Source organism: Bombina bombina, chromosome 5, assembly GCF_027579735.1.
Source record: "Bombina bombina isolate aBomBom1 chromosome 5, aBomBom1.pri, whole genome shotgun sequence".
Taxonomy (NCBI): Eukaryota; Metazoa; Chordata; class Amphibia; order Anura; family Bombinatoridae; genus Bombina; species Bombina bombina.
In genome coordinates, this window is record NC_069503.1 from 79,987,235 (window position 1) to 80,013,585 (window position 26,351).

The 26,351-nt window shown below is 41.7% G+C and overlaps 1 protein-coding gene across 1 annotated transcript in view; it reads left to right on the forward strand.

Annotated features, from left to right (window-relative positions):
• Positions 1-26,063, forward strand: part of LOC128659917 (gastrula zinc finger protein XlCGF8.2DB-like) — a 64,182-nt gene extending 38,119 nt beyond the window's left edge. Inside the window, exons 2-3 of the mRNA XM_053713505.1 lie at positions 852-967; positions 24,048-26,063. Of these exons, the coding sequence (XP_053569480.1) occupies positions 949-967; positions 24,048-25,117 (1,089 nt within the window). The 5' untranslated portion in view covers positions 852-948 and the 3' untranslated portion in view covers positions 25,118-26,063. The remainder of the gene's footprint in view (positions 1-851; positions 968-24,047) is intronic.
• Positions 26,064-26,351: the final 288 nt, after the last annotated feature.

A 26,351-nucleotide genomic window follows, 5' to 3' on the forward strand; every position in this document is an offset into this window, starting at 1 on the left:
GTATCCAATTTAACTTATATTTAAACAACTGATTTTTAACATTTCTTTCAGTATAAAATATTGTTTCATATAAATGATAGAAAATAAAGATTATAATATATTTGTAAATTTTGTGATAGGGCCCCACTTAAATATATTTACTACCATTATGTTGTATAGATCTGGGAAGATTCATATTTAAAGGGCAATTATAGCACCCACAGAGCTAACTGTACTAAATGTTTGTGGTGAATCAACATCACATATGTAATAACCTAAACAGCTGATCTGTATCACATGAACTGTTATGTGTGCCTTTAAAGGGACAGTAAACACCAGAAATTTTTGTTGTTTAAAAAGATAGATAATCTCTTTATTACCCATTCCCCAGTTTTGCACAACCAACACAGTTATGATAATACACGTTTTACCTCTGTTATTACCTTTTATCTAAGCCTCTGGAGACTGCCCCCTTATTTCAGTTCATTTGACAGACTTGCATTTTAGCCAATCAGTGCTCACTCCTCTGTAAATTCATGTGCGTGAGCTCAATATTATCTATGTGAAACACATGAACTAGTGCCCTCTAGTGGTGAAAAACAGTCAAAATGCTTTCAGATTAGAGGTGGCCTTCAAGGTCTAAAAAATTAGCATATGAACTTCCTAGGTTTAGCTTTCAACTAAGAATTTCAAGAGGACAAAGCAAAATTGGTTATAAAAGTAAATTGGAAAGTTGTTTAAAATTACATGCCCAATTTGAATCATGAAACTTTTTCTGGACTTGACTGTCTCTTTAATTATACCATACGTACAGTTAATCAGAACCATTATTTATTATTATCTCTTTAAACCATTTAATATACTTTTTACAGACACAGCCAGATCACTGAGAGATATCTGGTATTGATGTAATTGGAGTGAATAAGGGAACCTTCTTCCTGAGCACAGACATTGGAGCCTGTTATCAGCATGAACTCATATGTGTTAGGTGAGTAAAATAGATATTATGCTGACTTTAAACCATTAAGGACCACAGCACTTTTCCATTTTCTTACCGTTTGGGACCAGGGCTATTTTTACATTTCTGCGGTGTTTGTGTAATTTTCCTCTTACTCATTTACTGTACACACACATATTATATACTTTTTCTCCTGTTAAGTGTGGTCAGTCCACGGGTCATCATTACTTGTGGGATATTTGCTCCTCCCCAACAGGAAGTGCAAGAGGATCACCCAAGCAGAGCTGCCATATAGCTCCTCCCCTCTACGTCACACCCAGTCATTCTCTTGCACCCAACTAATAGATAGGATGTGTGAGAGAACTGTGGTGATTATACTTAGTTTTTATAACTTCAATCAAAAGTTTGTTATTTTAAAACAGCACCGGAGTGTGTTGTTCCTTCTCAGGGAGAATTTGAAGAAGAATCTACCTGAGTTTCTGTATGATTTTAACCGGAGTAGTTAAGATCATGTTGCTGTTCTCGGCCATCTGAGGAGTGAGGTAAACTTCAGATCAGGGGACAGCGGGCAGGTTCACCTGCAAAGAGGTATGTAGCAGCATATTATTTTCTGAGGAATGGAATTGACTAGAAAATACTGCAAATACCTATATAATGTAAGTTCAGCCTTAAATGCAGTAGTAGCAACTGGTATCAGGCTGTCATGTATGTATATTTTCACTTCAGTATTCTGGGGAATGGCACTTCACTGGAATAATACTGTATGCATAAAACTTTAGCCTATCTTGCAGTGAGAACGACTAGCAGCAGGCTTTCTATGACAATTCATTTATTTGATGTTAAACGTTTTGCTGGCATGTTAAATCGTTTAATTTTCTGAGGTACTGGGTGAAAAATTGTTTTGGGCACTATTTCTATCCACTTGGCGGGCATTTTATTTAATTTAAGACAGTTTACTGATCTCCCTCACTGTTGTGTGTGAGGGGGAGGGGCTTAATTTGGCGCTTTTACTACGCATCAGAAATTCAGTCACAAGTCTGTTTTTCTTCCCTGCATGATCCGGTTCGTCTCTACAGAGCTCAAGGGTCTTCAAAAGTTATTTTGAGGGAGGTAATCACTCACAGCAGACCTGTGAGATTGTGCTTTGACTGTGATAAAAAACGTTATATTCTGTACATTTTTTCTGCTATTGAAGGGTTAGTTATCCATTACTAATGGGGGCAATCCTTTGCTAAAATTGTATTTTTACCGGAAAGAATTTGATTTTATAGTTTATCCGTTTTATTGTTACTCAACTGTCATAACTTTCTGTGCTTCTTAAAGGCACAGTACGTTTTTTTCATACTATTTGTAAATTGAATTGAAAAGTATTTCCAAGTTTGCTGGTTTAATTGCTAGTGTGTTAAACATGTCTGACTCAGAGGAATATCTCTGTGCTATATGTGCTAAAGCCAAAGTGGAGCCCAATAGAAATTTATGTACTAATTGCATTGATGCTACTTTAAATAAAAGTCAATCTGTACAAATTGAACATCATTCACCAGACAACGAGAGGAAAGTTATGCCGACTAACTCCCCTCACGTGTCAGTACCTGCATCTCCCGCTCGGGAGGTGCGTGATATTGTAACGCCGGGTACTTCAGGGCGGCCATTACAAATCACATTGCAGGACATGGCTAATGTTATGACTGAAGTTTTGTCTAAATTACCAGAACTTAGAGGGAAGCGTGACCACTCTGGGGTGAGAACAGAGTGCGCTGATAATACTAGGGCCATGTCAGATACTGCGTCACAGTATGCGGAACATGAGGACAGAGAGCTTCAATCTGCAGGTGACGGTTCTGATCCCAATAGAGTGGATTCAGACATTTCTAATTTTAAGTTTAAGCTTGAAAACCTCCGCGTACTGCTAGGGGAGGTATTAGCGGCTCTGAATGATTGTAACACCGTTGCAATCCCAGAGAAATTATGTAGGCTGGATAGATACTATGCGGTACCGGCGAGTACTGACGTATTTCCTATACCTAAGAGGCTTACAGAGATAATTACTAAGGAGTGGGATAGGCCCGGTGTACCCTTTTCCCCCCCTCCTGTATTTAGAAAAATGTTTCCAATAGACGCCACCACACGGGACTTATGGCAGACGATCCCTAAGGTGGAGGGAGCGGTTTCTACTCTGGCTAAGCGTACCACTATCCCGGTGGAGGATAGCTGTGCCTTTTCAGATCCAATGGATAAAAAATTAGAGGGTTACCTTAAGAAAATGTTTGTTCAACAAGGTTTTATATTGCAACCCCTTGCATGTATTGCGTCTGTCACGGCCGCGGCCGCTTTTTGGTCCGAGTCCCTGGAAGAGACTCTTGACTCAATAACTATAGAGGAGATTTCAAACAGGCTTAAAACACTTAAGCTAGCTAATTCATTTGTTTCAGATGCCGTAGTACATTTAACTAAACTTACGGCTAAGAATTCCGGATTCGCCATTCAGGCACGCAGAGCACTGTGGCTAAAATCCTGGTCAGCTGACGTTACTTCTAAATCTAAGTTACTTAACATACCTTTCAAAGGGCAGACCTTATTCGGGCCCGGTTTGAAAGAAATTATCGCTGACATTACAGGAGGTAAAGGCCATGCCCTGCCTCAAGACAGAGCCAAACCTAGGGCTAGACAGTCTAATTTTCGTTCCTTTCGTAATTTCAAGGCAGGAGCAGCATCAACTTCCTCTGCACCAAAGCAGGAAGGAGCTGTTGCTCGCTACAGACAAGGCTGGAGACCTAACCAGTCCTGGAACAAGGGCAAGCAGGCCAGAAAACCTGCTGCTGCCCCTAAGACAGCATGAATTGAGGGCCCCCGATCCGGGAACGGATCTAGTGGGGGGCAGACTTTCTCTCTTCGCCCAGGCTTGGGCAAGAGATGTCCAGGATCCCTGGGCGTTAGAGATCATATCTCAGGGATATCTTCTGGACTTCAAATCCTCTCCCCCAAAAGGGAGATTCCATCTGTCAAGGTTGTCAACAAACCAAATAAAGAAAGAGGCGTTTCTACGCTGTGTACAAGATCTGTTACTAATGGGAGTGATCCATCCGGTTCCGCGGTCGGAACACGGACAGGGGTTTTACTCAAATCTGTTTGTGGTTCCCAAGAAAGAAGGAACCTTCAGACCAATCTTGGATTTAAAGATCTTAAACAAATTCCTAAGAGTTCCATCGTTCAAAATGGAAACTATTCGGACAATTCTACCCATGATCCAAAAGGGTCAGTACATGACCACAGTGGATTTAAAGGATGCTTACCTTCACATACCGATTCACAGAGATCATTACCGGTATCTAAGGTTTGCCTTCCTAGACAGGCATTACCAGTTTGTAGCTCTTCCATTCGGGTTGGCTACGGCTCCAAGAATCTTCACAAAGGTTCTGGGTGCTCTTCTGGCGGTGCAAAGACCGCAAGGAATTTCGGGAGCTCCGTACCTAGACGACATTCTGATACAAGCTTCAAGCTTTCAAAATGCCAAGTCTCATACAGAGTTAGTACTGGCATTTCTAAGATCGCATGGGTGGAAGGTAAACGAAAAGAAGAGTTCTCTCTTTCCACTCACAAGAGTTCCCTTCTTGGGGACTCTTATAGATTCTGTAGAAATGAAGATCTACCTGACAGAAGACAGGTTAACAAAGCTTCAAAATGCTTGCCGTGTCCTTCATTCCATTCAACACCCGTCAGTGGCTCAATGCATGGAGGTGATCGGCTTAATGGTAGCGGCAATGGACATAGTACCCTTTGCACGCCTACATCTCAGACCGCTGCAATTGTGCATGCTAAGTCAGTGGAATGGGGATTACTCAGATTTGTCCCCTATTCTGAATCTGGATCAAGAGACCAGAAATTCTCTTCTATGGTGGCTTTCTCGGCCACATCTGTCCAGGGGGATGCCATTCAGCAGGCCAGATTGGACAATTGTAACAACAGACGCCAGCCTGCTAGGTTGGGGCGCTGTCTGGAATTCTCTGAAGGCTCAGGGATCATGGACTCAGGAGGAGAGTCTCCTGCCAATAAACATTCTGGAATTGAGAGCAGTTCTCAATGCCCTTCTGGCTTGGCCCCAGTTAACAACTCGGGGGTTCATCAGGTTTCAGTCGGACAACATCACGACTGTAGCTTACATCAACCATCAAGGAGGGACAAGAAGCTCCCTAGCGATGATGGAAGTATCAAAGATAATTCACTGGGCAGAGTCTCACTCTTGCCACCTATCAGCAATCCACATCCCGGGAGTGGAGAACTGGGAGGCGGATTTCCTAAGTCGTCAGACTTTTCATCCGGGGGAGTGGGAACTTCAGCCGGAGGTCTTTGCCCAAATACTTCGACGTTGGGGCAAACCAGAAATAGATCTCATGGCGTCTCGACAGAACGCCAAGCTTCCTTGTTACGGGTCCAGATCCAGGGATCCGGGAGCGGCCCTGGTAGATGCTTTAACAGCACCTTGGACCTTCGGGAGGGCTTATGTGTTTCCACCCTTCCCGATGCTTCCTTGATTGATTGCCAGGATCAAACAGGAGAGAGCATCGGTGATTCTAATAGCGCCTGCGTGGCCACGCAGGACCTGGTATGCAGATCTAGTGGACATGTCATCCTGTCCACCTTGGTCTCTGCCTCTGAGACAGGACCTTCTGATTCAGGGTCCCTTCAAACATCAAAATCTAATTTCTCTGAAGCTGACTGCCTGGAAATTGAACGCTTGATTTTATCAAAACGTGGATTTTCTGAGTCAGTAATTGATACCTTAATACAGGCTAGGAAGCCTGTTACCAGATAGATTTACCATAAAATATGGCGTAAATACCTATATTGGTGCGAATCCAAAGGTTACTCTTGGAGTAAGGTTAGGATTCCTAGGATATTGTCTTTTCTACAAGAAGGTTTAGAAAAGGGTTTATCCGCTAGTTCCTTAAAGGGACAGATCTCAGCTCTGTCCATTCTGTTACACAAACGTCTGTCAGAAGTTCCAGACGTTCAGGCTTTTTGTCAGGCTTTGGCCAGGATTAAGCCTGTGTTTAAAACTGTTGCTCCGCCATGGAGTTTAAACCTAGTTCTTAACGTTTTACAGGGTGTTCCGTTTGAACCCCTTCATTCCATTGATATAAAATTGTTATCTTGGAAAGTTCTGTTTTTAATGGCTATTTCCTCGGCTCGAAGAGTCTCTGAGTTATCAGCCTTACATTGTGATTCTCCTTATCTGATTTTTCACTCAGACAAGGTAGTTCTGCGTACTAAACCTGGGTTCTTACCTAAGGTAGTCACTAACAGGAATATCAATCAAGAGATTGTTGTTCCATCCTTGTGTCCAAATCCTTCTTCAAAGAAGGAACGACTTCTACACAATCTGGATGTAGTTCGTGCCCTGAAATTTTATTTACAGGCAACTAAAGATTTTCGACAAACGTCTTCCCTGTTTGTCGTTTATTCTGGTCAGAGGAGAGGTCAAAAAGCTTCTGCTACCTCTCTCTCTTTTTGGCTTCGTAGCATAATACGTTTAGCTTATGAGACTGCTGGACAGCAGCCTCCTGAAAGAATTACAGCTCATTCCACTAGAGCTGTGGCTTCCACTTGGGCCTTTAAGAATGAGGCCTCTGTTGAACAGATTTGCAAGGCTTTAACTTGGTCTTCGCTTCATACTTTTTCCAAATTTTACAAATTTGACACTTTTGCTTCTTCGGAGGCTGTTTTTGGGAGAAAGGTTCTTCAGGCAGTGGTTCCTTCCGTATAAAGATCCTGCCTGTCCCTCCCGTCATCCGTGTACTTTAGCTTTGGTATTGGTATCCCACAAGTAATGATGACCCGTGGACTGACCACACTTAACAGGAGAAAACATAATTTATGCTTACCTGATAAATTCCTTTCTCCTGTAGTGTGGTCAGTCCACGGCCCGCCCTGTTTTTTATGGCAGGTCAAAATTTTTAAATTATACTCCAGTCACCACTGCACCCTTTAGCTTCTCCTTTCTCGTTGGTTCTCGGTCGAATGACTGGGTGTGACGTAGAGGGGAGGAGCTATATGGCAGCTCTGCTTGGGTGATCCTCTTGCACTTCCTGTTGGGGAGGAGCAAATATCCCACAAGTAATGATGACCCGTGGACTGACCACACTACAGGAGAAAGGAATTTATCAGGTAAGCATAAATTATGTTTTTTCTCGCCATTAAATTAACTTTCTAAAGATACCGTTATTTTCATCATATCTTATAATTTACTATAAAAAAACTATAAAATATGAGGAAAAAATGGAAAAAACACACTTTTTCTAACTTTGACCCCAAAATCTGTTATACATCTACAACCACCAAAAAACAACCATACTAAATAGTTTATTCATTTTGTCTTGAGTTTAGAAATACCCAATGTTTACATGTTCTTTACTTTTTTTGCAAGTTAAAGGGCAATAAATACAAGTGGCACTTTGCTATTTCCAAACCATTTTTTTTATTATTAAATTAGCGATAGTTACATTGGAACACTGATATCTGTCAGGAATCCCTGAATATCCCTTGACATGTACAGGTGGCCCTCGTTTTACAACGGTTCAATTTACACCGTTTCAGAATAACAACCTTTTTTCCAGTCATGTGACTGCTATTGAAAAGCATTGAGAAGCAGTGCATTTATTAAAATAGCCAGTAGGTGGAGCTGTCCGCTTGTGTTGCAGCAAAGCCAAGCAAGCTGAAATTAATCAGTTTAACCAGACCTGAGCTATCGAGCAGATTTCAAAGGAACAAGATCTTCCTGTCTATAAATCAGTCCAGATTGGAATGCGTAGAAAGAACTGTTTGCAGAAAAATGCAAGTGAAGTCTGTGTTGTGTGATTATTTTATAATGTTGTTTAGCATTTAAAGTCTTCATTTCAAAGCTTTAAAAATAATGTATTAGGTGTTACTTATGACAATTTTGAGAGGGGCCTGGAACCTCTCTCCCTCACTTCCCATTGACTTACATTATAAACTGGGTTTCAATTTACAACGGTTTCGATTTACAACCATTGCTTCTGGAACCTAACCCCGGCGTAAACTGAGGGCTACCTGTATATATATTTTTAGAAGTCAACCCAAAGTATTGATCTAGGCCCATTTTGGTATATTTGATGCCACCATTTCACCGCCAAATGCGATCAAATAAAAAAAATAGTTCACTTTTTCACAAACTTTAGGTTTCTCACTGAAATTATTTACAATTAGCTTTAGTATAGTGTAGTAGACAACCTAAAGTATTTATCTAGGCCACCATTTCACCGCCAAATGCGATCAAATAAAAAAAAACATTACATTTTTCCTAATTTTAGGTTTCTCACTGAAATTATTTACAAACAGCTTATGCTATTATGGCACACATCATTGTAAAGCTTTTCTGGGATCCCCTTTGTTCAGAAATAGCAGACATATATGGCTTTGGCTTTGCTTTTTGGTAATTAGAATGCCGCTAAATTCCGCTGTGCACCACACTTGTAGTATGCCCAGCAGTGAAGGCGTTAATTAGGTAGCTTGTAGGGAACTTGCAAGGTTAATTTTAGCTTTAGTGTAGAGATCAGCCTCCCACCTGACACATCCCACCCCCTGATCCCTCCCAAGCAGCTCTCTTCCCTCCCCCACCCCACAATTGTTCCGGCCATCTTAAGTACTGGCAGAAAGTCGGCCAGTACTAAAATAAAAGCGTTTTTTTAATTTATTTTTAATTTTTTTTTTTTAAAACATATTCTGCTGTGTATGATCCCCCCTTAGCCCCCAACCTCCCTGATCCCCCACAAACAGCTCTGTAACCCTCCCCCTCTTCATTATTGTGTGCCATCATTTTTAAATATTTTTCTGTAGTGTAGTTGCCCCCCTCATTAACCAACACCCCACCCCCTCCCAGATCCCTTGGATAAAAACACCCCCTCCTCTCTCCCATCTTATCCTAAAAAAATTGTACCATAGTGTAGTGTTCCCACCCTCCCCCGTGCACGCGCACACACCCGTGCGCACTCCCAGTGGCCCCTGCACGTGATCCCGCCCCCTCTGATTCACATCGTCCATCGATAGCCGCCCACCCGCCTCCCTGCAACTGTTCCCACCCACCAACGATTGTGACCATCGATGGCCGATGCAGAGAGGGCCACAGAGTGTCTCTCTCTGCATCGGATGGCTAAAAATGTTATTGCAGGATGCTTCAATATCGAGGCATCACTGCAATAACATGAAAGCGGCTGGAAGCGATCAGGATGGCTTCCACCGCCTGAAAACACTAACGACGTGCAGGGTACGTCATTGGTTGTTAACTAACATTTTTTGTACGACGTACCCTGTACTTTGTTGGTCCTTAAGGGGTTAATTACTGGGAAAATAGAATAGATCACTCATTAAACAAATAAACTATTATATTTATTAGGGATGCACCGAAATTTCGGCAACCGAAATTTTCGGCTGAAAACGAGCCTATCACATTTTGGGCAAAAGAGGGGCAAACCGGCCGAAAACTACTTCCCCTTAGAAATAATGAAAACATCTGGTTATATGGACAAATGTGGTAGGCTACGAGGGAGGAGGGATGCGATGCAGCTTCTGCCCTTAGTGCACTTTCAGCGCGTCTTGTATATATACCAGGAGATTGTGTTCGGACAAAACAGAGAACCGTGTCACTTCCTTTGAATGCGCATGCATGCCGTGTCAAATTCCTGGACCCTGTTTAACATGCATGCGTGCGGTTTTTAACAATTACTATACCGCACCACGCTACACCAGGGCACTTGGAAATCACGCAACGTATATATGTTTCTCCAACATTGGTGTGTCCGGTCCACGGCGTCATCCTTACTTGTGGGAATATCTCTTCCCCAACAGGAAATGGCAAAGAGTCCCAGCAAAGCTGGCCATATAGTCCCTCCTAGGCTCCGCCCACCCCAGTCATTCTCTTTGCCGTTGCACAGGCAACATCTCCACGGAGATGGTTAAGAGTTTTTTGGTGTTTAAATGTAGTTTTTATTCTTCTATCAAGTGTTTGTTATTTTAAAATAGTGCTGGTATGTACTTTTTACTCTGAAACAGAAAAGGATGAATATTTCTGTTTGTGAGAGGAAGATGATTTTAGCAGACAGTAACTAAAATCGATTGCTGTTTCCACATAGGACTGTTGAGATGAAGTAACTTCAGTTGGGGGAAACAGTTAGCAGACTTTTCTGCTTAAGGTATGACTAGCCATATTTCTAACAAGACCATGTAATGCTGGAAGGCTGTCATTTCCCCTCATGGGGACCGGTAAGCCATTTTCTTAGTCAAGCAAACAGAATAAAGGGCTTAATATGGGCTATAAAACTGGTAGACACTTTTATGGGCTAAATCGATTGCTTTATTTGGGCATTTTATACATGTTTATGCTGATAATTCTCATTTATAAACTTGGGGAACGTTTTTTAACGGCAGGCACTATGTTAGACACCTTTTCCAGTCAGGGAGGGCCTTCCCAGTTGTAGGCTGAGCCTCATTTTCGCGCCATTACTGCGCAGTTGTTTTTTGAGAGCAAGACATGCAGATGCATGTGTGAGGATCTGAAAGTAGCTGGAAAAGTTTCTAGAAGGCGTCACTTGGTATCGTATTCCCCTCTGGGCTTGGTTAGGTCACAGCAAAGGCTATAGCTGGGACTGTATAGGGGTTAAATTTGTAAACGGCTCCGGTTCCGTTAAATTGGTGTGCAATACTCTTAATGCTTTAAGACACTGTGGTGAAATTTTGGTAATTTTTTAACAATTCCTTCATACTTTTTCACATATTCAGTAATAAAGTGTTTTCTGTTTAAAATTTAAAGAGACAGTAATGGTTTTGTTTTAAAACGTTTTTTGTGCTTTATTGACAAGTTTAAGCCTGTTTAACATGTCTGTGCCTTCGGATAAGCTATGTTCTATATGTATGAAAGCCAATGTGTCTCCCCATTTAAATTAGTGTGATAATTGTGCCATAGCGTCCAAACAAAGTAAGGACAGTACTGCCACAGATAATGAAATTGCCCAAGATGATTCCTCAGATGAGGGGAGTAAACATGATACTACATCATCTCCTACTGTGTCTACACCAGTTTTGCCCACGCAGGAGGCCCCTAGTACATCTAGCGCGCCAATGCTTATTACCATGCAACAATTGACGGCTGTAATGGATAACTCCATAGCAAATATTTTATCCAAAATGCCTGCATATCAGAGAAAGCGCGATTGCTCTGTTTTAAACACTGAAGAGCAGGAGGGCGCTGATGATAATTGTTCTGTCATACCCTCACACCAATCTGAAGTGGCCATGAGGGAGGTTTTGTCAGATGGGGAAATTTCAGATTCAGGAAAAATTTCTCAACAAGCTGAACCTGATGTTGTGACATTTAAATTTAAATTAGAACATCTCCGCGCACTGCTTAAGGAGGTGTTATCTACTCTGGATGATTGTGACAACTTGGTCATTCCAGAGAAATTATGCAAGATGGACAAGTTCCTAGAGGTTCCGGTGCACCCCAACGCTTTTCCTATACCCAAGCGGGTGGTGGACATAGTGAATAAGGAGTGGGAAAAGCCCGGCTTACCTTTTGTTCCCCCTCCTATATTTAAGAAATTATTTCCTATGGTCGACCCCAGAAAGGACTTATGGCAGACAGTCCCTAAGGTCGAGGGGGCAGTTTCTACTCTAAACAAGCGCACTACTATTCCTATCGAGGATAGTTGTGCTTTCAAAGATCCTATGGATAAAAAATTGGAGGGTTTGCTTAAAAAGATTTTTGTACAGCAAGGTTACTTTCTACAACCCATTTCGTGCATTGTTCCTGTCACTACAGCAGCGTGGTTCTGGTTAGAGGAACTAGAAAAGTCGCTCAGTAGAGAGACTCTATATGAGGAGGTTATGGACAGAGTTCACGCACTTAAGTTGGCTAACTCTTTTATTTTAGATGCCGCTTTGCAATTAGCTAGATTAGCGGCGAAAAATTCAGGGTTTGCAATCGTGGCGCGCAGAGCGCTTTGGCTAAAGTCTTGGTCAGCGGATGTGTCATCCAAGACAAAATTGCTTAACATCCCTTTCAAAGGTAAAACTCTATTTGTACCAGAATTGAAAGAGATTATCTCAGACATCACTGGGGGAAAGGGCCACGCCCTTCCACAAGATAGGCCTTTCAAGGCCAAGAATAAGTCTAATTTTCGTTCCTTTCGCAATTTCAGGAACGGACCGGCCTCTAATTCTGCATCTTCTAAGCAAGAGGGTAATGCCTCACAACCCAAACCAGCCTGGAAACCGATGCAAGGCTGGAACAAGGGTAAGCAGGCCAAGAAGCCTGCTGCTGCTAACAAAACAGCATGAAGGAGTAGCCCCCGATCCGGGACCGGATCTAGTAGGGGGCAGACTCTCTCTCTTTGCTCAGGCTTGGGCAAGAGATGTTCAGGATCCCTGGGCACTAGAAATAGTTTCTCAGGGTTATCTTCTGGAATTCAGGGAACTACCCCCAAGGGGAAGGTTCCACATGTCTCACTTATCCTTAAACCAAATAAAGAGACAGGCGTTCTTACATTGTGTAGAAGACCTGTTAAAGATGGGAGTGATACACCCAGTTCCACTAAAGGAACAAGGAATGGGATTTTATTCAAATCTGTTCGTAGTTCCCAAAAAAGAGGGAACTTTCAGGCCAATTTTGGACTTGAAGATCCTAAACAAATTTCTCAGGGTACCATCGTTCAAGATGGAAACCATTCGAACGATTCTACCCACTATCCAGGAAGGTCAATTTATGACTACCGTGGATCTAAAGGATGCGTACCTACATATTCCTATCCACAAAGAACATCATCAGTTCCTAAGGTTCGCCTTTCTGGACAAACATTACCAGTTTGTGGCCCTCCCATTCGGGTTAGCCACTGCTCCAAGGATTTTCACAAAGGTACTAGGGTCCCTTCTAGCGGTTCTAAGACCGAGGGGCATTGCAGTAGTACCTTACTTGGATGACATTCTAATACAAGCGTCGTCCCTGTCAAAAGCAAAGGCTCATACAGACATCGTTCTGGCCTTTCTCAGATCACACGGATGGAAGGTGAACATAGAAAAAAGTTCTCTGTCTCCGTCAACAAGAGTTCCCTTCTTGGGAACAATAATAGATTCCTTAGAAATGAGGATTTTTCTGACAGAGGTCAGAAAGTCAAAACTTCTAAGCGCTTGTCAAGTTCTTCATTCTGTTCCACGTCCTTCCATAGCGCAGTGCATGGAAGTAGTAGGGTAATGGTTGCAGCAATGGACATAGTTCCTTTTGCACGAATTCATCTAAGACCATTACAACTGTGCATGCTCAAACAGTGGAATGGGGACTATACAGACTTGTCTCCAATGATTCAAGTAGATCAGAAGACCAGAGATTCACTCCGTTGGTGGCTGACCCTGGACCATCTATCCCAGGGAATGAGCTTCCGCAGACCAGAGTGGGTCATTGTCACGACCGACGCCAGTCTAGTGGGCTGGGGCGCGGTCTGGGAATCCCTGAAAGCTCAGGGACTATGGTCTCGGGAAGAGTCTCTTCTCCCGATAAACATTCTGGAACTAAGAGCGGTTTTCAATGCTCTCAGGGCTTGGCCTCAGCTAGCAAAGGCCAGATTCATAAGATTCCAATCAGACAACATGACGACTGTTGCGTATATCAATCATCAGGGGGGAGCAAGGAGTTCCCTGGCGATGAAAGAAGTGACCAAAATAATTCAATGGGCGGAGGATCACTCCTGCCACCTATCTGCGATCCACATCCCAGGTGTGGAAAACTGGGAAGCGGATTATCTGAGTCGTCAGACATTCCATCCGGGGGAGTGGGAACTCCACCCGGAGATCTTTGCCCAACTAACTCAATTATGGGGCATTCCAGACATGGATCTGATGGCGTCTCATCAGAACTTCAAGGTTCCTTGCTACGGGTCCAGATCCAGGGATCCCAAGGCGACTCTAGTAGATGCACTAGTAGCACCTTGGACCTTCAACCTAGCTTATGTGTTCCCACCGTTTCCTCTCATTCCCAGGCTGGTAGCCAGGATCAAACAGGAGAGGGCCTCGGTGATCTTGATAGCTCCTGCGTGGCCACGCAGGACTTGGTATGCAGACCTGGTGAATATGTCATCGGTTCCACCATGGAAGCTACCTTTGAGACAGGACCTTCTTGTTCAGGGTCCATTCGAACATCCAAATCTGGTCTCCCTCCAGCTGACGGCTTGGAGATTGAACGCTTGATTCTATCAAAGCGTGGGTTTTCAGATTCTGTGATAGATACTCTGGTTCAGGCCAGAAAACCGGTAACTAGAAAGATTTACCATAAAATATGGAAAAGATATATCTGTTGGTGTGAATCCAAAGGATTCCTATGGAATAAGATAAAAATTCCTAAGATTCTCTCCTTTCTACAAGAAGGTTTGGAGAAAGGATTATCTGCAAGTTCTCTAAAGGGACAGATCTCTGCTTTATCTGTCTTACTACACAAAAGACTGGCAGCTGTGCCAGATGTTCAAGCATTTGTTCAGGCTCTGGTTAGGATCAAGCCTGTTTACAGACCTTTGACTCCTCCCTGGAGTCTAAATTTAGTTCTTTCAGTTCTTCAAGGGGTTCCGTTTGAACCTTTACATTCCATAGATATTAAGTTACTATCTTGGAAAGTTTTGATTTTGGTTGCTATTTCTTCTCCTAGAAGAGTTTCAGAGTTATCTGCTCTGCAGTGTTCTCCGCCCTATCTGGTGTTCCATGCAGATAAGGTGGTTTTGCGTACTAAGCCTGGTTTTCTTCCAAATGTTGTTTCTAACAAGAATATTAACCAGGAGATAGTTGTACCTTCTTTATGTCCGAATCCAGTTTCAAAGAAGGAACGTTTGTTACACAATTTGGACGTAGTCCGTGCTCTAAAATTCTATTTAGAGGCTACAAAAGATTTCAGACAAACATCTTCTTTGTTTGTTGTCTATTCTGGTAAAAGGAGAGGTCAAAAAGCGACTTCTACCTCTCTTTCCTTTTGGCTTAAAAGCATCATCCGATTGGCTTATGAGACTGCCGGACGGCAGCCTCCTGAAAGAATCACAGCTCACTCCACTAGGGCTGTGGCTTCCACATGGGCCTTCAAGAACGAGGCTTCTGTTGACCAGATATGTAAGGCAGCGACTTGGTCTTCACTGCACACTTTTGCCAAATTTTACAAATTTGATACTTTTGCTTCTTCGGAGGCTATTTTTGGGAGAAAGGTTTTGCAAGCCGTGGTGCCTTCCGTTTAGGTAACCTGATTTGCTCCCTCCCTTCATCCGTGTCCTAAAGCTTTGGTATTGGTTCCCACAAGTAAGGATGACGCCGTGGACCGGACACACCAATGTTGGAGAAAACAGAATTTATGCTTACCTGATAAATTACTTTCTCCAACGGTGTGTCCGGTCCACGGCCCGCCCTGGTTTTTTAATCAGGTCTGATGAATTATTTTCTCTAACTACAGTCACCACGGTACCATATGGTTTCTCCTATATATTTCCTCCTGTCCGTCGGTCGAATGACTGGGGTGGGCGGAGCCTAGGAGGGACTATATGGCCAGCTTTGCTGGGACTCTTTGTCATTTCCTGTTGGGGAAGAGATATTCCCACAAGTAAGGATGACGCCGTGGACCGGACACACCGTTGGAGAAAGTAATTTATCAGGTAAGCATAAATTCTGTTTTTTTATTCTGATTGGGAAGCGAAGGGTGGACTTCTGGGCTTAGTGAAACGGTCCCTTCTGCTTAGTTTTACAATATCCATGGCATTTCTCGTCCATGGTTTTTAACATTTGATGCTGCATTCATTTTTATAAAAATGTGACGTTTCAATAATAACACTCAGTTATTTAAGTCAGTATGAATGAGGAGTGTCATATTTATTGCACAAATTGGCAATATTGTTTAAAAAAAAATAATGAAGTGTGTCATACTTCCTTAAAAATGAATGAGGTGTCATTTTTGATGCAAAAAGTGGAAGGGTGTCATAAAGAAATTAAGGGTGTCATGTTGTAATTTGTATGATAAAAAAAATCAATGAGTGGTGCCATACTGACTTAAGAAATTAATTAAGGGTGTCATGTTTGTAGAAAATTAATTAAGTGTGTTATACTACCTTAAAAATGAATGAGGTGTCATATTTGTTGCAATAAGTGGAAGGCTGTCATAATTAAGAAATTAATTAGCGGTGTCATATTGTTTGTTAAAAAAAATCAATGAGGGGTGTCATACTGACTTAATAAATCAATGAGGAGTGTCATACTGACTTAAGAAATTAATGAGTGGTGTGATACTGACTTAATAAAAGAATGAGGGGTGTCATTCTAAATTAAGAAATGCATGAGGGTGTCATATATTGATTGTAAATACTGACTTAAGAACTAGGGATATCATATCAAATGTAAATGCAAAAACAAATGAGGGTAGCATATTTAATGCAAACAAATAAATGCGTGGTGTCATACTGGCCTAAATAAATGAGTGGTATTACATTGCTTAAGAAATATGTCACATTTTTATAAAAATTAATGAAGCGTCACATGATAAAAACCATGGATGAGAAATGCCATATATCTTGTTTGTAACTTAGGGAATGCCATGGCTATTGTAAAACCAAGCAAAAGAAGCCGTTTCACTAAGCGCAAAGTCCAGTCTTTGCATCCCAATCAGAAAAAAAAAGTTCTGTGATTCCCAAGTTCCCCTGTGTAGCGGGAAGCGGTATAGCAATCATTAAAAATCACACACATGTGTGTTATATCCAGTACCAGTTAAGTGTAGAAGATGAGGTTGGCTGTAGCTCTAAGCGATCATGCCGATAATTATTAGATGACAAAAGTAATAAGTCACATACTGATCAACAAAGATTGGATATATTTAGGTCCGCTGTATAGCATAAAAATAAAAAAAAGACAGCATTCTAAACAGGGGTGAGGGTACAAGGATAAATGCAAGGGAAAAAAAAGAAATTACAAATAAAACTGCAGCCTTCTCTTGGAGTTGACATAGTTTAGCAAACACAAGCAAGTGCTACTATCAAACCAGCTGGGTAACTTAAGTACAGTAAACTAAATATCTACCACAGCAGAGCAACATCTGTTTCTGTTAGTGCCAAACAAACAAGGCAATTAAAGAATACCTTAAATTATTTTAAAATCATTTTTGAAAAAAAAAGATATTTTCTCTTGTTAAGTGTGTTCAGTCCACGGGTCATCCATTACTTATGGGATATATTCTCCTTCCCAACAGGAAGTTGCAAGAGGATCACCCAAGCAGAGCTGCTATATAGCTCCTCCCCTCACATGTCATATCCAGTCATTCTCTTGCAAACCTCAACAAAGAAGGAGGTCGCGAGAGGAGTTGGAGTTTTTACTTAATTATTCTTCAATCAAAAGTTTGTTATTTTAAATGGCACCGGAGTGTGCTGTTTTTCTATCTCAGGCAGTATTTGGAAGAAGAAACTGCCTGCGTTTTCTATGATCTTAGCAGGCGTAACTAAGATTCACTGGCTGTTCTCGACATTCTGAAGAGTGGGGTAACTTCAGAAAATGGGAATAGCATGTGGGGTCCCCCGCAAATGAGGTATGTGCAGTACAATATTTTCTGGGAATGGAATTGACTAAGAAAACACTGCTGTTACCCGTATGATGTAAGTACAACCTTAAATGCAGTAGTAGTGACTGGTATCAGGCTGATAAATGTATGCACAGTAGAGTTATTTTCTAGGGACTAGAATTTGACTGAGAAAATACTGTTAATACTGAAATAATGCTTAAGCCTTATCTGCAGTGGAAGCGACTGGTAGCAGGCTTAGTGATAACTTTGCATGACATTAAAAAAAAAAAAAAAAGTTTGTTTTTAAAACGTTTACTGGCATGTTATTCGTTTTGTGAGGTACTTTGGTGATAAATCCTTTTGGGCATGATTTTTTTCCACATGGCTAACGTATATTTCTGCATAGAAACCGTTATATCAGGTCTCCCACTGTTGTAAATGAGTGGGAGGGGCCTTTTTTAGCGCCTTGTTGCGCAGTTAAAATTCTAGCACAGTCTTCCTGCTTCTTCCTCCTTGATCCAGGAAGTCTCTAGAGAGCTCAAGGGTCTTCAAAATTCGTTTTTGAGGGAGGTAATCAGTCACAGCAGACCTGTGACAGTGTGTTTGACTGTGATAAAAGCGTTAAATCTTAATTTGATATCCGTTTTTGGGTATTGAGGGGTTAATCATCCTTTTGCTAATGGGTGCAATCCTCTGCTAATTAATACATTTAAAGAATTGTTGACTATAACTGAATTAGTTCTTTGTTATTCAACTGTGTTTTTTAAAAGCGCTGCAGCGTTTTTTATATTGCTTGTAAACTTATTGAAAGTAATTTCCAAGCTTGCTAGCTTCATTGCTAGTCTGTTTAAACATGTCTGATACAGAGGAATCTGCTTGTTCATTATGTTTAAAATCCGATGTGGAGCCCAATAGAAATATGTGTACCAATTGTATTGATATTACTTTGAATAAAAGTCAATCTGTACCGATAAAGAAATTATCACCAGACAACGAGGGGGAAGTTATGCCGTCTAACTCTCCTCACGTGTCAGTACCTTCGTCTCCCGCTCGGGAGGTGCGTGAGATTGAGGCGCCAAGTACATCAAGGCCCTTACAAATCACTTTACATGATATGGCTAATGTTATGAAAGAAGTATTATACAATATGCCCGAGTTAAGAGGCAAGCGCGACAGCTCTGGGTTAAGGACAGAGCGCGCCGATGACACGAGAGCCATGTCTGATACTGCGTCACAATTTGCAGAACATGAGGACGGAGAGCTTCATTCTGTGGGTGACGGTTCTGATTCGGGGAGACCGGATTCAGAAATTTCAAATTTTAAATTTAAGCTTGAAAACCTCCGCGTGTTGCTAGGGGAGGTGTTAGCGGCTCTGAATGATTGTGACACGGTGGCAATCCCAGAGAAATTATGTAGGCTGGATAAATACTATGCGGTACCGGTGTGTACTGACGTTTTTCCTATACCAAAGAGGCTTACAGAGATTATTAGCAAGGAGTGGGATAGACCCGGTGTGCCTTTTTCCCCTCCTCCGATATTTAGAAAAATGTTCCCTATAGACGCCACCACACGAGACTTATGGCAGACGGTCCCTAAGGTGGAGGGAGCAGTTTCTACTTTAGCCAAGCGTACCACTATCCCGGTGGAGGATAGCTGTGCTTTCTCAGATCCAATGGATAAAAAATTAGAGGGTTACCTTAAGAAAATGTTTGTTCAACAAGGTTTTATATTACAGCCTCTTGCATGCATTGCGCCTGTCACTGCTGCAGCAGCATTCTGGTTTGAGTCTCTGGAAGAGGAGATTCGCACAGCACCATTGGATGAGTCTTTGAGCAAGATTAGAACCCTTAAGCTGGCTAATGCGTTTGTTTCGGATGCCGTAGTGCATTTAACCAAACTTACGGCTAAGAATTCCGGATTCCCCATACAGGCGCGCAGAGCGCTATGGCTTAAATCCTGGTCACCAGATGTAACTTCTAAGTCTAAACTACTGAACATTCCTTTCAAAGGGCAGACCTTATTCGGGCCCGGCTTGAAGGAAATTATTGCTGACATTACTGGAGGTAAGGGCCACACCCTTCCTCAAGACAGGGCCAAATCAAAGGCCAAACAGTCTAATTTTCTTGCCTTTCGTAATTTCAAGGCAGGAGCAGCATCAACTTCCTCCGCTCCAAAACAGGAAGGAACTACTGCTCGTTACAGACAGGGTTGGAAAGACAACCAGTCATGGAACAAGGGCAAGCAGGCCAGAAAGCCTACTTCCGCCCCTAAGACAGCATGAAGACAGGGCCCCCTTTCCGGAGACGGATCTAGTGGGGGGCAGACTTTCTCTCTTCGCCCAGGCTTGGGCAAGAGATGTACAGGATCCCTGGACGTTGGAGATTATATCTCAGGGATACCTTCTGGATTTCAAAACTTCTCCTCCACAAGGGAGGTTTCATCTGTCAAGGTTATCAACAAACCTAGTAAAGAAAGAGGCATTTCTACAATGTGTACAAGACCTCTTAGTGATGGGAGTGATCCACCCAGTTCCGCGAACGGAACAGGGGCAAGGGTTTTATTCAAATCTGTTTGTGGTTCCCAAAAAAGAGGGAACCTTCAGACCAATCTTAGACTTAAAAATCTTAAACAAGTTCCTAAGGGTTCCATCGTTCAAGATGGAAACCATTCGGACCATCCTACCCATGATCCAAGAGGGTCAATATATGACCACAGTGGACTTAAAGGATGCCTACCTTCACATACCGATTCACAAAGATCATTATCGGTACCTAAGGTTTGCCTTTCTAGACAGGCATTAGCAGTTTGTAGCTCTTCCCTTCGGGTTAGCTACGGCCCCGAGAATTTTTACAAAGGTTCTGGGCTCACTTCTGGAGGTACTAAGACCACGAGGCATAGCGGTGGCTCCGTACCTAGACGACATTCTGATACAAGCGTCAAGTTTTCAAAATGCAAAGTCTCATACAGAGATAGTTCTAGCATTTCTGAGGTCGCATGGGTGGAAAGTGAACGTGGAAAAGAGTTCTCTGTTACCACTCACAAGGGTCCCTTTTCTAGGGACTCTTATAGATTCTGTAGAGATGAAAATTTACCTGACGGAGTACAGGTTATCAAAGATTCTCAATGCTTGCTGTGTCCTTCACTCCATTCCAAGCCCATCAGTAGCTCAGTGCATGGAAGTAATCGGCTTAATGGTCGCGGCAATGGACATAGTGCCATTTGCGCGCCTACATCTCAGACCGCTGCAACTATGCATGCTAAGTCAATGGAACAGGGATTACTCAGATCTGTCCCCTTTGCTAAATCTGGAACAGGAGACCAGAGATTCTCTTCTCTGGTGGTTGTCACGGGTTCATCTGTCCAAAGGAATGACTTTTCGCAGACCAGATTGGACGATTGTAACAACAGATGCCAGCCTACTAGGCTGGGGAGCAGTCTGGAACTCCATGAAGGCTCAGGGATCGTGGACTCAGGAGGAGAAACTCCTCCCGATAAACATTCTAGAATTAAGAGCAATATTCAATGCTCTTCTAGCTTGGCCTCAGTTAGCATCACTGAGGTTCATCAGATTTCAGTCGGACAACATCACGACTGTGGCTTACATCAATCATCAAGGGGGAACCAGGAGTTCCCTAGCGATGTTGGAAGTCTCGAAGATAATTCGCTGGGCAGAGTCTCACTCTTGCCACTTGTCAGCGATCCACATCCCAGGCGTGGAGAACTGGGAGGCGAATTTTCTAAGTCGCCAGACTTTTCATCCGGGGGAGTGGGAACTTCACCCGGAGGTATTTGCTCAACTGATTCGTCGTTGGGGCAAACCGGATCTGGATCTCATGGCATCTCGCCAGAACGCCAAGCTTCCTTGTTACGGATCCAGGTCCAGGGACCCGGGAGCGGTGCTGGTAGATGCACTAGCAGCCCCTTGGGTTTTCAACATAGCTAATGTGTTTCCACCTTTTCCGTTGCTACCTCGACTGATTGCCAGGATCAAACAGGAGAGAGCATCGGTCATTCTGATAGCGCCTGCGTGGCCACGCAGGACCTGGTATGCAGACCTAGTGGACATGTCGTCCTGTCCACCATGGTCTCTACCCCTGAGGCAGGACCTTCTAATTCAGGGTCCTTTCAACCACCCAAACCTAATTTCTCTGAGGCTGACTGCTTGGAAATTGAACGCTTGATTCTATCAAAGCGTGGGTTTTCGGATTCGGTTATTGATACATTAATACAGGCTCGGAAACCTGTTACCAGAAAAATTTACCACAAGATATGGCGTAAATATTTATATTGGTGTGAATCCAAGAGTTACTCATGGAGTAAGGTTAGGATTCCTAGGATATTGTCTTTTCTACAAGAGGGTTTAGAAAAGGGCTTATCCGCTAGTTCACTAAAGGGACAGATTTCTGCTCTGTCTATTCTTTTACACAAGCGTCTGGCAGAGAATCCAGACGTCCAGGCTTTTTGTCAGGCTTTGGCTAGGATTAAGCCTGTGTTTAAAGCTGTTGCTCCTCCGTGGAGCTTAAACTTAGTTCTTAAAGTTCTTCAGGGTGTTCCGTTTGAACCCCTTCATTCCATTGATATTAAGCTTTTATCTTGGAAAGTTCTGTTTTTGATGGCTATTTCCTCGGCTCGAAGAGTCTCTGAGTTATCTGCCTTACATTGTGATTCTCCTTATCTGATCTTTCATTCAGACAAGGTAGTCCTGCGTACTAAACCTGGGTTTTTACCTAAGGTTGTTTCTAACAGCAATATCAATCAAGAGATTGTTGTTCCATCATTATGTCCTAATCCTTCTTCAAAGAAGGAACGTCTTTTGCATAATCTAGACGTGGTCCGTGCCCTGAAGTTCTACTTACAGGCAACTAAAGATTTTCGACAAACTTCTTCTCTGTTTGTCGTTTACTCTGGACAGAGGAGAGGTCAAAAGGCTTCGGCTACCTCTCTCTCTTTTTGGCTTCGTAGCATAATACGCTTAGCCTACGAGACTGCTGGACAGCAGCCTCCTGAAAAAATTACAGCTCATTCCACTAGAGCTGTGGCTTCCACCTGGGCCTTTAAGAATGAGGCCTCTGTTGAACAGATTTGCAAGGCTGCAACTTGGTCTTCACTTCATACTTTTTCCAAATTTTACAAATTTGACACTTTTGCTTCTTCGGAGGCTGTTTTGGGGAGAAAGGTTCTACAGGCAGTGGTTCCTTCTGTTTAATGTTCCTGCCTTGTCCCTCCCATCATCCGTGTACTTTAGCTTTGGTATTGGTATCCCATAAGTAATGGATGACCCGTGGACTGAACACACTTAACAAGAGAAAACATAATTTATGCTTACCTGATAAATTTATTTCTCTTGTAGTGTGTTCAGTCCACGGCCCGCACTGTCTTTTTGAGGCAGGTTCTAAATTTTAAATTATAACTCCAGTCACCACTGCACCCTATAGTTTCTCCTTTCTCGTCTTGTTTCGGTCGAATGACTGGATATGACATGTGAGGGGAGGAGCTATATAGCAGCTCTGCTTGGGTGATCCTCTTGCAACTTCCTGTTGGGAAGGAGAATATATCCCATAAGTAATGGATGACCCGTGGACTGAACACACTACAAGAGAAATAAATTTATCAGGTAAGCATAAATTATGTTTTCGGTTTCTGGCCAAGGGAATCCTGAATTTTCGGTTTCGGTCCACAATTTTCATTTTGGTGCCCTAATATTTATATCTGCATCTTTTAAGTACATTTGTGTCAGTGACTGTTAAAAATATGGAGCAACCTCCATTGGGCCGAGGAGGAGGGTAAAAAAAAACCACATCCAACAACTGCCTAACCTCACCCCAGACCTGGTTCATTACTCAGAACACCTGCAACTCCATCTTCCCCTGCCCTGACCTCACTCACAGAACACCAACAACTCCCCCAGTGTTCCCCACCCCAGAACCACCACTGATTTGTGTGCTTATTTTTACAGTGAGTATTATTAAACTAATAATGTTTTTGGCTGTTTATATAAATAGAACAACCACAGCCAAAAGCTAAAGATTATCATAAGGTCACTGCTTCTTACCCTCTTAAAACATATCACACTGATCATTAGTCTGTGATGATTGATGATGAGCATGAGCCTGGCAGGGCTGTATGTGCAGTTGCTTGTGCAATGTTAAATGATGATGGTAGATCCCACCTCTCTTGCCCAGAATACAGATGTACTTGTTCCCTGGCAGAGAACATTATCCACACACACCTTGTTTAATGGGGTCTATAACTTGTTTTCATGAGTAATTTAGTTTACTATGATGTAGCCATGTTTACATTCTATATATTTTTATTTTCTATAATTTATTTACCTGTAAATCACAAATTAAAAAAGCATGGCATAGAATCTATGTCATGCTTTTTTAATTTGTGATTTACAGGTAAATAAATTATAGAAAATAAAAATAGAAAACTCAAGGCATTTTTTATTATAAAACATAATCTTTTTTTATTTAGATGTATTATATTATAAATGAATAAACCTTCTTATTTTTCTTTATTTCATTTCTTTTCATGTAGACAAACACGTCAATATTTCATATCTATCCTTCACTACAGTCTTAGACACCAATGACTATTCACAAACTTTGGAGATATCACAGCAGAAATTTAAAGGAGATGGTGAATTGGCAGGAACTGAGCAGCAATCAGTATGTACAGAGAGTAATTTAGTCATCAAACAAGAGGACAACATTTATGCCTTATCTAGTGAAATTATTTTCCCTGAGGATAAACCACACACATTTACAGAGTTTTCAAAACATATTAAAGAAAGGAAAAGTCTACAGTCTTGCCAAATGATTCATACAAAGGAGAAAAAAAATCAATGTACAGAGTGTGAGAAAAGCTTTAGATGGAAGTCTCGTCTACTAGAACACTACAGAATTCACACAGGTGAGAAACCATACACATGTACTAAGTGCGGCAAATGCTTTACACAAATGAATCAACTGAAAACTCATGGATGGATTCACACAGGAGAAAAGCCTTTCACGTGTACAGAGTGTAAAAAAAGTTTTACACAAAAGAGTGATCTGAAAAGTCATGAAAGGATTCACACAGGGGAAAAGCCTTTCACATGTACAGAGTGTGGAACAAGTTTTACACAAATAAGTAGTCTGAAAACACATGAAAGGATTCACACAGGGGAAAAGCCTTTCACATGTACAGTGTGTGGAACAAGTTTTACAGAAAAGGGTACTCTGAAAAATCATGAAAGGATTCACACAGGAGAAAAGCCTTTCACATGTACAGTGTGTGGAACAAGTTTTACACAAATGCATTGTCTGAAATCTCATGAAAGGAGTCACACAGGGGAGAAGCCTTTCACATGTACAGAGTGTGGAAAACGTTTTACACGAAAGAGTCATCTGAAAACTCATGAAAGGATTCACACAGGGGAGAAGCCTTTCACATGTACAGAGTGTGGAAAAAGTTTTACACAAATGAATTGTCTGAAAACTCATGAAAGGAGTCACACAGGGGAGAAGCCTTTCACATGTACAGAGTGTGGAAAAAGTTTTACACAAATAAGTAATCTGAAAACTCATGAAAGGATTCACAAGGGAAGAGACCTTTCACATGTTTAGAAAGTGGAAAAAAGTTTTTTTTATTGAAATCATGTATCACAAAACACCAAATATTTACACACAAATAAACTTTATAAACACAGTGTAAAAATAGGACAAACTCTATAAATGGAAGCATCAAAATGGATGTTATTGTAAATAATGCTTTATAAATCCCAGTTATAAAAGCCCCAGATTGGAAGTGTTCTTCTGCTGTCCTTTGTTCCTCCATATATGTGCACCTCAGTTTCTCTCATATCAATGTGATAACATACAAACACCACACAGGAATATACAGATCTGTCCTCATACTGACAGTTTACACAGCCATTCACCACCAAAGCACCCCCAGTGTTGTTTATTAATATGCCAGTGTTAGGAGTTGTACATTTGATTTACATAGGGGAGGAAATAATTACATTTACAGAATAAAAGAGTCTTTATATGAATAGAGTGTTAGAGAATTACATAAACAAGAACATCAGTCTCAAATGATTGACATCTGGGAGATATATTTATTGTGCACATCATGTGGATAAACCTTTTCTTATAGCAATAGATGCTTAGCATTGTACATGTTATATACCAGAGGAATTACTGAGGGAAACTGATTTTATTTAATGAGACGCAATATCAGTAACCAGTACATACGTGATCATAATCAGTTTAATTTAAATGGCTACTATAACCTACATGTATACTGGGTATGTAATATGTGTGTCATGTTCTGTAACTTGATATTATGGCTGTTAGATGTTTTCATGTTAGTTAGAAGCCACAATAACTGATAATAGCACATACTGTATATATAAAGGGAACATTATATGTCTGATAATCCCTTTGTATCAAGAGCACAAGTGTTAGGTATATTTATACCATTGTGTGCATATATCATGTAATGCTGCTTTTTACTATATAATGATATACAATGTTTTTTTTTATGCAAATAAAAAGTGATTGTAATCTAGACCAGTATTTCTCTTGTAAAGGTGTATCCAGTCCACGGGTTCATCCATTACTTGTGGGATATTCTCCTTCCCAACAGGAAGCTGCAAGAGGACACCCACAGCAGAGCTGTCTATATAGCTCCTCCCCTAACTGCCACCCCCAGTCATTCTCTTGCAGCTCTCGACAAGAAAGGAAGTATCAAGAGAGATGTGGTGACTTAGTGTAGTTTTTACCTTCAATCAAAAGTTTGTTATTTTTAAACGGTACCGGCGTTGTACTGTTTTACTCTCAGGCAGAAATTGGAAGA